Genomic DNA, 13,025 nt, shown 5'->3' with positions numbered 1-13,025 from the left:
CATTTTCAAATCTATCTTACATAAATAGAAAAAGCCCACATGTCAAAGTGCAGGTGATATGCATATTGGCTACAACCACATGTCCAAACCCATGCTGACATGAGTGAGACGCCAGAAAATGGGAGACGCCTTTTAATCACATAAATAAAGGCTTAAATGCCAGTCATGTTTGAAAAATATAATTAAGGATAATTAGCGCTAACGCCTAAAGGCTTGATTTTGTCGACATACTCGAAGCACGGTTCGTTCAGATGAAATGGTCACGAGACCTGAGAGTGAAGGACAGGGCCTGTTGCCCTCCACACATCACCAACCCTGAATCTGGAGCGGAGACAGCAACGTTTTGAAACTATTTATTTCACCATACATTTAATTGGTTTAAAACCTGGTTGTTTTATGTCATTTTATACAGCAAATCAACTGTATTTTATTGTCCAGCTGCCAAAGGCACAATCCTAGTCATATTAGTAACCAATGCTAGTTGTTACACCTTTAGATCTCCCCTCTTAGTATCTAACAGATATTTTAGATCTCCCCTCTTAGTATCTAACAGATCTTTTAGATCTCCCCTCTTAGTATCTAACAGATCTTTTAGATTTCCCCTCTTAGTATCTAACAGATCTTTTAGATTTCCCCTCTTAGTATCTAACAGATCTTTTAGATCTCCCCTCTTAGTATCTAACAGATCTTTTAGATCTCCCCTCTTAGTATCTAACAGATCTTTTAGATCTCCCCTCTTAGTATCTAACAGATCTTTTAGATCTCCCCTCTTAGTATCTAACAGATCTTTTAGATCTCCCCTCTTAGTATCTAACAGATCTTTTTTTTCATCTCCGCTCGCACGTTTAGTGCACTTTTGAGAATGCTGTTTTCCTGCTAATTACATTTTGGAACGTGTGCGCATGGCCTACAGCCATATGTGCATTGTTGAGATTACAATATGAAGTAATAAAACTTTATGAACCTTTTTAAGCTAAACGGTCTGATCTGTTGCATCAGCCTCAATTGCTTTTCTAAACGTTTTAATTTGCAGTGGTTGTATGAGTGTGTTTTGAACCGTTGACATATTTTATATCATCCCAAGGACAATGGGATGCTCTTCATTTTGAGCCCTGGAGGGAATTATTTTATAAAGCCATAAAAAGTTTTTGTAATGTTGCTATATTTTATACCAAGGGTGGCCAATTATCAGGAGAGCCTTAAAGGGGCAGTGTTGTATTTTGAGGCAAGTGACTTGAGCTTTTGGACAGGTATAACATCAGTCCAAGTTAATGTCAAGCCCTGCTCTGTGTGTGTGTGTGTGTGTGTGTGTGTGTGTGTGTGTGTGTGTGTGTGTGTGTGTGTGTGTGTGTGTGTGTGTGTGTGTGTAAGTGTGTGTAAGTGTGTAAGTGTGTCCTGCTTTGCACCTGGTCCAGTCAGGTCAGAGTGACCAAAAAAGCAATTATCAGTGTTTTCCTGCACAGACCTCCTACACTCTTCTTTCTGTGCTGAGAGAGAGAGAAAGAGCCCGAGCCGGCGGGAGGTAGGGAGAATGTCAGCCTGACATTGCTGGAGCAGTTGAAAGCCATCTCACCACTGGAGTCACTGCATCTGTACCCATGTAACCTAACGCTCCAAATAGAACGATCGCTCCACTGTGCTGTCACTGTTGCCCACAGGCCAATTCTTGACTTGTATTTTTTAAAATGTTATTCATTTAGCAGACACTCTTAACCTTACATTAGTGCATTCATCTTAAGATAGCTGAGAGAACATATCACTATTGTATCAAGTACATTTTCCCTCAACAAAGTAGTTATCAGCAAAGTCATTGCTAGTAGGAAAGACACTCTTTAAAGGGGTAGGTTTTCAGACGTTTTCGGTATATGGGCAAGGATTCCACTGTCCTGACATTAGGGGAAAGCTTGTTCCACCATTGGGGTGCCAGGACAGATAACTGCTTTGACTGGACTGAAATATGTGTCGGATCTCATTTTGGGTGGCGGTACTCTTGTATAGGTTCCGGAACTCTGAAATATTTGTACGTCTATTCTATGAGAGGTTCCGGAACTCTGAAATATTTGTACGTCTATTCTATGAGAGGTTTATGGAAATCTGAAATATTTGTACGTCTATTCTATGAGAGGTTCCGGAACTCTGAAATATTTGTACGTCTATTCTATGAGAGGTTCTGGAACTCTGAAATATTTGTACGTCTATTCTATGAGAGGTTTATGGAACTCTGAAATATTTGTACGTCTATTCTATGAGAGGTTTATGGAAATCTGAAATATTTGTACGTCTATTCTATGAGAGGTTCTGGAACTCTGTAATATTTGTACGTCTATTCTATGAGAGGTTCTGGAACTCTGAAATATTTGTACGTCTATTCTATGAGAGGTTCTGGAACTCTGAAATATTTGTACGTCTATTCTATGAGAGGTTCTGGAACTCTGTAATATTTGTACGTCTATTCTATGAGAGGTTCTGGAACTCTGAAATATTTGTACGTCTATTCTATGAGAGGTTCTGGAACTCTGAAATATTTGTACGTCTATTCTATGAGAGGTTCTGGAACTCTGAAATATTTGTACGTCTATTCTATGAGAGGTTCTGGAACTCTGAAATATTTGTACGTCTATTCTATGAGAGGTTCTGGAACTCTGTAATATTTGTACGTCTATTCTATGAGAGGTTCCGGAACTCTGAAATATTTGTATGTCTATTCTATGAGAGGTTCCGGAACTCTGAAATATTTGTACGTCTATTCTATGAGAGGTTCTGGAACTCTGTAATATTTGTACGTCTATTCTATGAGAGGTTCCGGAACTCTGAAATATTTGTATGTCTATTCTATGAGAGGTGCAGGAACTCAAGCAGAAGAAAATGTGAGGTGCCGGTTCCTGTGAGCTTCTGCCCAAGTCAAGCACTGCCAAAGACAGACAGACAGGCAGGCACTTACACACTGTGTTGTGTAATTGCCAGGTACCAGACAAAAGCGCTGCAGGATAACACATTTCATGCAATTCTACCCATTTTGTAATGGGGTGAAGATTTATTTTTGCAGTTTTAAAGCTAATTTTCTTAAATTCTAAAATTGTTGCCATGACTTATGCCATGTTATGATATTTGAGTGAGAATGACAAACAAAATCAGTGAGGGCCCCCTGGAGGTCAGGGGCCCTGGGCACGTGCCCTGCTTATCTGGTCAGTATTCAGCCATGATTACTACAAGTTTAGATAGTTGGCAAGACTATCTATGAATCAAAAAATTGTTAGCTGACATGGCTAATTGAGTGACTGTCAGTGATTGACACATTGAGTTCCCCCCCAGAAAATATGTATATACTGTATGTTTATGGGTCGAGGACCCCCTAGTGGCCAGGGACCCTAAGCGACCGCTTATGTCCCTTATGCCTGGGGCCGGCCCTGGCCCTATGCAGTAGCCCATTTACGAATCCTAGAGTGGACATAGATTAGGGGAGGACACAGCAGCAGGGTCATTTCCACGAAAAGAGGGCCTTTTGCGTTCCTATATTGCACCAATATTACATTTTAAAAGCATGTTATTTGAAGTGCCCTTTAAAGTGGAACTGACAGTGTTTTAACTAGTTTGCAGACATGAAACAAACAGACCATCATAATATCAGTCAAAAATATCAAATTCCCAATTTATGCTACGAAACCAACTTTAGGTTTTAAAAATAGGTTCTATTTGACCCAAAATGTAATGATGTTGTTACGGTGCGTGAATGAGGACCCAAAAGCGAATTAACGTAAACAGAGCTTCTTTAATAACAAAACAAAACGTAGGCTCAGATGGACCGGCAGGTTCCGACAGGACAGGACAAGGTTGCAGCAAACATGACGATAGTCTGGTTCAGGCATGAACAACACAAACAAGAATCCGACAAAGACAGGAGCAGAAACAGAGAGAGATATAGAGGACTAATCAGAGGGAAAAAGGGAACAGGTGGGAAAAGGGGTGACGAGGTAGTTAGGAGGAGACAAGGCACAGCTGGGGAAAAGAGGGGGAGAAAAGGTAACCTAACAACGACCAGCAGAGGGAGACAGGGTGAAGGGAAAGGACAGAAACAAGACACAACATGACAGTACATGACAGTACCCCCCCACTCACCGAGCGCCTCCTGGCGCACTCGAGGAGGAAACCTGGCGGCAACGGAGGAAATCATCGATCAGCGCACGGTCCAGCACGTCCCGAGAGGGAACCCAACTCCTCTCCTCAGGACCGTACCCCTCCCAATCTACTAGGTACTGATGACCACGGCCCCGAGGACGCATGTCCAAAATCCTACGGACCCTGTAGATGGGTGCGCCCTCGACAAGGATGGGGGGGGGGGGGGGAAGACGAGCGGGGGCGCGAAGAACGGGCTTGATACAGGAGACATGGAAGACCGGGTGGACGCGACGAAGGTATCGCGGAAGAAGAAGTCGAACTGCGACAGGATTAATGACCTGAGAAATACGGAACGGACCAATGAACCGCGGGGTCAACTTGCGAGAAGTGGTCTTAAGGGGAAGGTTCTGAGTGGAGAGCCAAACTCTCTGACCGCGACAATATCTAGGACTCTTAGTTCTACGCTTATTAGCAGCCCTCACAGTCTGCGCCCTATAACGGCAAAGTGCAGACCTGACCCTCTTCCAGGTGCGCTCGCAACGTTGGACAAAAGCCTGAGCGGAGGGGACGCTGGACTCGGCGAACTGAGATGAGAACAGCGGAGGCTGGTACCCGAGGCTACTCTGAAAAGGAGATAGCCCGGTCGCAGACGAAGGAAGCGAGTTGTGGGCGTATTCTGCCCAGGGGAGCTGTTCTGACCAAGACGCAGGGTTGCGAAAAGAAAGACTGCGTAAGATGCGACCAATAGTCTGATTGGCCCGTTCTGCTTGACCGTTAGACTGGGGGTGAAAGCCGGAAGAGAGACTGACGGAAGCCCCAATCAAACGGCAAAACTCCCTCCAAAATTGAGACGTGAATTGCGGACCTCTGTCCGAAACGACGTCTGACGGAAGGCCATGAATTCTGAAAACATTCTCGATGATGATTTGTGCCGTCTCTTTGGCAGAAGGAAGCTTAGCAAGGGGAATAAAATGAGCCGCCTTAGAGAACCTGTCGACAACCGTAAGAATAACAGTCTTCCCCGCTGACGAAGGCAGTCCGGTGACAAAATCTAAGGCGATGTGAGACCACGGTCGAGAGGGAATGGGAAGCGGCCTGAGACGGCCGGCAGGAGGAGAGTTACCGGACTTAGTCTGCGCGCAGACCGAACAAGCAGCCACGAAGCGACGCATGTCATGCTCCCGGGTGGGCCACCAAAAGCGCTGGCGAATGGAAGCAAGCGTACCCCGAACGCCAGGGTGGCCGGCTAACTTGGCAGAGTGAGCCCACTGAAGAACGGCCAGACGAGTAGGAACGGGAACGAAAAGAAGGTTCCTGGGACAAGCGCGCGGCGACGGAGTTTGAGTGAGTGCTTGCTTTACCTGCCTCTCAATTCCCCAGACAGTCAACCCGACAACACGCCCCTCAGGGAGAATCCCCTCGGGGTCAGTGGAGGCTACTGAAGAACTGAAGAGACGAGATAAAGCATCAGGCTTGGTGTTCTTAGAGCCCGGACGATAAGAAATCACGAACTCGAAACGAGCGAAAAACAGCGCCCAGCGCGCCTGACGCGCATTAAGTCGTTTGGCAGAACGGATGTACTCAAGGTTCCTATGGTCAGTCCAAACGACAAAAGGAACGGTCGCCCCCTCCAACCACTGTCGCCATTCGCCTAGGGCTAAGCGGATGGCGAGCAGTTCGCGGTTTCCCACATCATAGTTACGTTCCGACGGCGACAGGCGATGAGAAAAATACGCGCAAGGGTGGACCTTGTCGTCAGAGAAGGAGCGCTGAGAAAGAATGGCTCCCACGCCCACCTCTGACGCGTCAACCTCGACAATGAACTGTCTAGAGACGTCAGGTGTAACAAGGATAGGTGCGGATGTAAAACGATTCTTGAGGAGATCAAAAGCTCCCTGGGCGGAAACGGACCACTTAAAGCACGTCTTGACAGAAGTAAGGGCTGTGAGAGGGGCTGCCACCTGACCGAAATTACGGATGAAACGACGATAGAAGTTCGCGAAGCCGAGAAAGCGCTGCAACTCGACGCGTGACTTAGGGACGGGCCAATCAATGACAGCTTGGACCTTAGCGGGATCCATCTTAATGCCTTCAGCGGAAATAACAGAACCGAGAAATGTGACGGAGGAGGCATGAAAAGAGCACTTCTCAGCCTTCACAAAAAGACAATTCTCTAAAAGGCGCTGGAGGACACGTCGAACGTGCTGAACATGAATCTGGAGTGACGGTGAAAAAATCAGGATATCGTCAAGGTAAACGAAAACAAAGATGTTCAGCATGTCTCTCAGGACATCATTGACTAATGCCTGAAAGACAGCTGGAGCGTTAGCGAGGCCGAAAGGAAGAACCCGGTATTCAAAGTGCCCTAACGGAGTGTTAAACGCCGTCTTCCACTCGTCCCCCTCCCTGATGCGCACGAGATGGTAAGCGTTACGAAGGTCCAACTTAGTGAAAAACCTGGCTCCCTGCAGGATCTCGAAGGCTGAAGACATAAGAGGAAGCGGATAACGATTCTTCACTGTTATGTCATTCAGCCCTCGATAATCTATGCAGGGGCGCAGGGACCCGTCCTTCTTCTTAACAAAAAAAAACCCCGCTCCGGCGGGAGAGGAGGAGGGGACTATGGTACCGGCGGCAAGAGCTACAGACAAATAATCTTCGAGAGCCTTACGTTCGGGAGCCGACAGAGAATTAACGTAAACAGAGCTTCTTTAATAACAAAACAAAACGTAGGCTCAGATGGACCGGCAGGTTCCGACAGGACAGGACAAGGTTGCAGCAAACATGACGATAGTCTGGTTCAGGCATGAACAACACAAACAAGAATCCGACAAAGACAGGAGCAGAAACAGAGAGAGATATAGAGGACTAATCAGAGGGAAAAAGGGAACAGGTGGGAAAAGGGGTGACGAGGTAGTTAGGAGGAGACAAGGCACAGCTGGGGAAAAGAGGGGGAGAAAAGGTAACCTAACAACGACCAGCAGAGGGAGACAGGGTGAAGGGAAAGGACAGAAACAAGACACAACATGACAGTACATGACAGATTTACAGTAAGACATTGTTGTTAGAATAGATGGATGCAGTTCAATGCATGATTTAATATAGCTATTTAACCAATACATTTCTTGGTGGTTTAACAAATATTGCTATCAGGCTGTAAATCACAGCTGGCCTGGTACATTGTTTACTGCCTCCATTCGGGATGCACTGTTTCAGTTTCAATGATTCAATATTTTGGATAAAAACAGACGAATGTAACTAAAGCTGGGATTGTCAATACAATCAAACTAGCAAGGGCAATGATCACAAGTCAGTCATAACGTGGCTAATATGCTAGCTTATCTATTTATGTATGTAGCTTTTTATTTAGCAAGCTAAAAACACAGAGCCTAGTGTTAGCTAGCTGCTGGGAGGATATCATGTCATTGGACATTGTGGGTGAGTGGCCACATCTAAGTGCTCTCTTCTCAGAAAATGTAAGAAAACACATCATATTCTTCCTGTTGGTGTATGTGAACATATTTGAATAAGATTTCAGGTTGCTAAAACGCTGTCATTTCCACTTTAATATAGACAGCATGGAGAATTCAATCAATCGATTTTTATATGAATAAAGTACCACAATTCAGCATTTTGACATGTCCCTCGGTGCACACTGTGACTTCTCGGAAGATTTGAACCCACTTGACCCCAAAATGTCTCCAATTCTTCACCATCATTGTAAAGCCCTAGTTATTTTGTTGTTTTGACAAAGTCATTTCTAAAGCTTATTTGTTTTATTTAATGTGATTAGTGATTCATTTTACGTCTCTTCCTCATTTTAATGTCAACCCTGTTACGTGAACTGAACTCTTAATTTAATATGGTGAAACTGTTCCTTTTTAATATCACCTATATATAGGTACCCCCCATAATTTTGGCAACCAATCGCAGCGCTCCAATGGATAGCAACTGTCGTTGAGTCCGACTCCTCGGACAAGCTCACGTCTAAATCACATGGACGCCAAAGAGGGCTATTGCAAAAACAGTTTTCTTCGATTTTTTAATTTTTTTAAATAGCTAAATAATTTAACAGTGCACCAGGAGTACTTGCTACTGTGATTCCTGAAATGAGGAGCCTATTGATGGATGATTAATTTAAATCCGAAATTATACTTTTGCTACATTGTCTGCTAGCTCAGCTTAGCTAACTATGTCTCATTTACCACCAAACGTTGCTAATGCTAGCTAGCTATCCACTTAATATAACTTGTTTTCTCAAAATGTATGTCAGCTATCTAAGTTAGCAATGTTATGAATACAATGCCCATTTTGCGGTCGACATCAGGATACGATTTGAGAGCACTAGTTATCTCCAGAAGTGATTCCAGCTTTGACTGCACGCTGACCGTGAGTCATTTAGTGGTTAGCTACACTACAAACATAATATCAAATCAAATACAGTTTTAATTGTCAGACGCTTCATAAACAACAGGTGTAGACTAACAGTGAATTACTTACTTACGGCCCTACCAAAACAATGCAGAATACAATAAAACTTTAATATATTCAGTATAGTTTTATCTAAAAAGGATACATTTTTCAATGTTTTACAATTATAATTTTTATGAAATTCATTGAGGAGGGTGGTCCTCCCCTTCCTCCTCTGAGTTATAGTGCATGTCGTGTTCCGCCCTGCTCAATTAGCTGTGTGTAATATTAGGCTTTGTATACAGCCAAAACATTAAGGAACTGTGTCAGAGTCTCTCTCCCTCTCTCTCTGTTTTCATCTATTGAATTCAATATGAAATCATCTGTGTTTGTCATAGAATAATGGCACAAATTGCAGACAGATTTCCAGCTTTTGAAGCAAGCAGTGATGGGCCCTCCGATGAGCGAATTACATTTTAGATGAGACATTCCAGCCTCCATTGGCGGTGTTCGTGTAATGTAATCCTACACCAGCGTCCCTAGTCACTACAGTCAAATGTGAGCTATTCATTTGCCAAGTCAAACTCCCTGGTCTAACAATGGAAATACATGTCCTCAAAGATGGAAGGCGGGTGGGAGGAGGCGAGATCAGGTGGGACCACTCTAGCCAATGAGGGGGCAAATACGTGATTGTTCCTCTCTGCTACAATTCACAAACCTTCACTGGGCTGAAGAGAGACAGAGATTTAAGAAGCATTGATAAAACCCTTTAAAATACACAGACAGCCCCCAACATCACAGATTCATTAGGATGATTTAACAGTTCCAATTCATTCCAAAGGTGTTCGATGGCGTTGAGGTCAGGGCTCTGTGCAGGCCAGTCAAGTTTCTCCACACTGATCTTGAAATATCATTTCTGTATGGACCTCACTTTATGCACGGGGTCATTGTCATGCTGAAACAGGAAAGGGCCTTCCCCAAAGTGTTGCCACAAAGTTGGATGCACAGAATGGTCTAGAATGTCATTGCTGTTGCGTTAAGATTTCCTTTCACTGGAACTAGGGTTGCATTCTAGGTCAGAAGCAGTTTGTAACTCGGTAGTGAGTGTTACAACTAAGGACATTTGATTTTTACTCGCTACGTGCTTCAGCACTCGATGGTCCTGTTCTTTGAGCATGTGTGGCCTACCACTTTGCGGCTGAGCCGTTGTTGCTCCTAGACGTTTGCACTTCACAATAACAGCACTTACAGTAGACCGATGCAGCTCTACCAGGGCAGAAATTTGATGAACTGACTTGATGGAAAGGTGGCATCCTATGACGGTGCCACGTTGAAAGTCACTGAGCTCTTTAGTAAGGCCATTAATCTGCCATTGTTTTCTATGGAGATTGAATGGCTGTGGGCATCGATTTTATACACTAATTTGAAGGGGTGTCCATATACTTTTGTATATATAGTGTATGTGTTAGAAAAGCAAATCTAACGACCTGTTAGGCTATATTGCAAGTAGACTAGTGTCTAAATGTTCCCCCTCTTCCCTAATGAGCTTACTTTCTCATACAATATACAGGCTAAATATTAGGCTTAACCGGCTGCAGTAGGCTACATGATCTGTGTTAGTGTGTGTGAGTGTATCTTTCTCCTTTCTTCCTACCTCGACTGGACCACTGTCCTCTGCAGCACTCAGACCAGAAGAACCAGAACTTTTAGCAAATAAGTCTGTTCATTTCAGACATTTAGCAGCTTGGTATGTCTGCCGGCCGTTTCCCACTGGTCAGCCAAAATAGATTATTATGACAAAAGAGAAATTGCGCAAAAGTTATTTAAAAAAAAAACAGGAGGCCGCGTTTTTTAAATAATAAAATACTAAAAAAGGTTTTTTTTTTTTTTGTCGATTTTGACCTGACCAGCCCACCCCAATAAAAGATGTCCCTTCTGGCCAATCCACCCATGATTGTGAGGGGATTTAGCCAGTGGTTGATGGGGGTATTGGGCTTCCCGGGAAAATGCTGTTGGAGGTTGCAACAGTAACTAAGGGGGCGGGGCTAGCAAAGGGTCAATTGCCACTCCTTGTTGCACACAACAAGCTTCCAGAGGATTAATGGCTGATTTTAAGATGAAATTGTCAATCCTGTTACTTTTTGGGGCACTTAATAGGCACTTATTATAGTCTTCTTCTTTTTTTACCCTCTTGAGAAGGGAAAATTCGTTTTTTATTCATTTGAACATGTGCTCTTTATGACAGAATGTTAAACTTCTGTCAAATTACACTTCTCAAAAGGATCCGAATATCCCTATTTACGTTGACCTGACAGACAAAAATAAAATACATTTCAACTTATACCCTTTCTATCATTTCTCTACCTTCCTCTTCTCCCCCCTCCTTCCTCTTCTCCCCCCTCCTTCCTTTTCTCCCTCCCTCTATATCTCCCCCGCACTCTCTCTTTCTCTCCTTATCCCTCTAGCGCTTCTCTTCTTCTCACTTCTTTTGAAGCACGCTCATGTTTCCCTTTCGTGCCGTTGTTTTCTTTCTCTGTCTCCAGAAGCCAGACAGAGTGGATGGTTTCCTCAGTCTTTCAGGCTTCAGGTTTCTGGGTGCTGAAGTGATAGATGACTCTCTCATTCTATCTCCCTCTCTCTCCCCCGTTCCTGGGTGTAGAGTTATCTCTTTCCCATCTCTCTCTCACTCTCTCTTTTCCTCCCACAGTGCTCAGGGAGGAGCTGAGGAGTGTGTGTGTCGAACTCCAGAGGATCAGGACGGAGAGGGAGAACGTGGAGCAGAAACTCATGTAAGTAGATATGCCATAGAGACATACTTGCATGCGAGGCGTTTACACACACACACACACACACACACACACACACGCAGACAAACACATCATGAACACATGCAAACAGCCAAATAAACAGCCAAATAAACAGCCCCTCCTGTGAGGCAGTTGGAATATGGAATGTGTTGTGGTGGTATAGAGTAGGTCAGAGTCAGCCTTGGATTTACAGTTCCTGTCTCCCAACCAATCACAGCACTGTCATAGGATTCAGGAAACACACTTTCTGGATAACGGACCAAATCAAATCAAATGTATTTATAAAGCCCTTCGTACATCAGCTGATATCTCAAAGTGCTGTACAGAAACCCAGCCTAAAACCCCAAACAGCAAGCAATGCAGGTGTTGAAACTGCTTTCGCAACAGCTAATGGGGATCCTAATAAAATATCAAACACCACATGACATCACCCAGACACGTACAAACACTATGACATTACACATGTCCTCAGGCTGGGGTTACACAAAGCAACTCTCACACAATTTGAGTTACAGTTGCAAGTGACATCAAATCAAATCAAATTGTATTTGTCACATGCGCCGAATACAACAGGTGTAGTAGACCTTACAGTGAAATGCTGAATACAACAGGTGTAGTAGACCTTACAGTGAAATGCTGAATACAACAGGTGTAGTAGACCTTACAGTGAAATGCTGAATACAACAGGTGTAGTAGACCTTACAGTGAAATGCTGAATACAACAGGTGTAGTAGACCTTACAGTGAAATGCTGAATACAACAGGTGTAGTAGACCTTACAGTGAAATGCTGAATACAACAGGTGTAGTAGACCATACAGTGAAATGCTGAATACAACAGGTGTAGTAGACCTTACAGTGAAATGCTGAATACAACAGGTGTAGTAGACCTTACAGTGAAATGCTGAATACAACAGGTGTAGTAGACCTTACAGTGAAATGCTGAATACAACAGGTGTAGTAGACCTTACAGTGAAATGCTGAATACAACAGGTGTAGTAGACCTTACAGTGAAATGCTGAATACAACAGGTGTAGTAGACCTTACAGTGAAATGCTGAATACAACAGGTGTAGTAGACCTTACAGTGAAATGCTTACTTACAAGCCCTTAACCAACAATGCTTTAAGAGGTTTTTAAGAAAATAAAAAGTGTTAATTAAATAATAGATAAGTCATTTTTTTTAAATTAAGTAAAAAAGTTATTTTGCTGTTACATGAAGCAACTCAAACGCAATTGAAATCGCATGCAACAGCCAATCAAAGTGAAGCTGCTTGTTTGAGAATTCTAAACTCATCCCATGTCATCTGCTGCATTACATCGTGGTTTCACTAATTATTTGTTTATTCAACTGTTTGTTTATTGTAGCAAGGATATAGAAGAAATGTAGCCTGTACAATTTAGCTAGTTAGCCAAAATGACATTGCAAACACCAGCAGCACCAACAAGCTAACCAAGCTAGCAACAAACTAAGTTAGCTAGCGTAGTTCATCGTGGACAATTTCAGTTGAAATTGGTTAGGGAGAGGTTTGAGTTCCCTTTCGAAATTAAATGTATTGACTGCTAAACCATGTATAATAATTTGCATACATCTCCTTTTGTTCTGTCATTGCTGATCGCGGGTTGTGCTGGGCAGCACTGACAGCTGTGTTGACATGACAACTGGGTCGATATTCTGAACCTTCAAATGGATCA

The 13,025-nt window shown here is 43.5% G+C and overlaps 1 protein-coding gene across 1 annotated transcript in view; it reads left to right on the top strand.

The window, feature by feature from the left end:
- Positions 1-13,025, top strand: part of lekr1 (Leucine-, glutamate- and lysine-rich protein 1) — a 173,472-nt gene that overhangs the window by 83,777 nt on the left and 76,670 nt on the right. The window contains exon 6 of the mRNA XM_036965369.2: positions 11,234-11,315. Within this exon, the coding sequence (XP_036821264.2) occupies positions 11,234-11,315 (82 nt within the window). The remainder of the gene's footprint in view (positions 1-11,233; positions 11,316-13,025) is intronic.

The sequence above is a fragment of the Oncorhynchus mykiss genome, chromosome 27 (genome assembly GCF_057628025.1).
Source record: "Oncorhynchus mykiss isolate SJ-2025 chromosome 27, ASM5762802v1, whole genome shotgun sequence".
Lineage (NCBI taxonomy): Eukaryota > Metazoa > Chordata > Actinopteri > Salmoniformes > Salmonidae > Oncorhynchus > Oncorhynchus mykiss.
The sequence above is the reverse complement of the archived record's forward strand: the minus strand, read 5'-3'. Positions and strand labels throughout refer to the sequence as shown.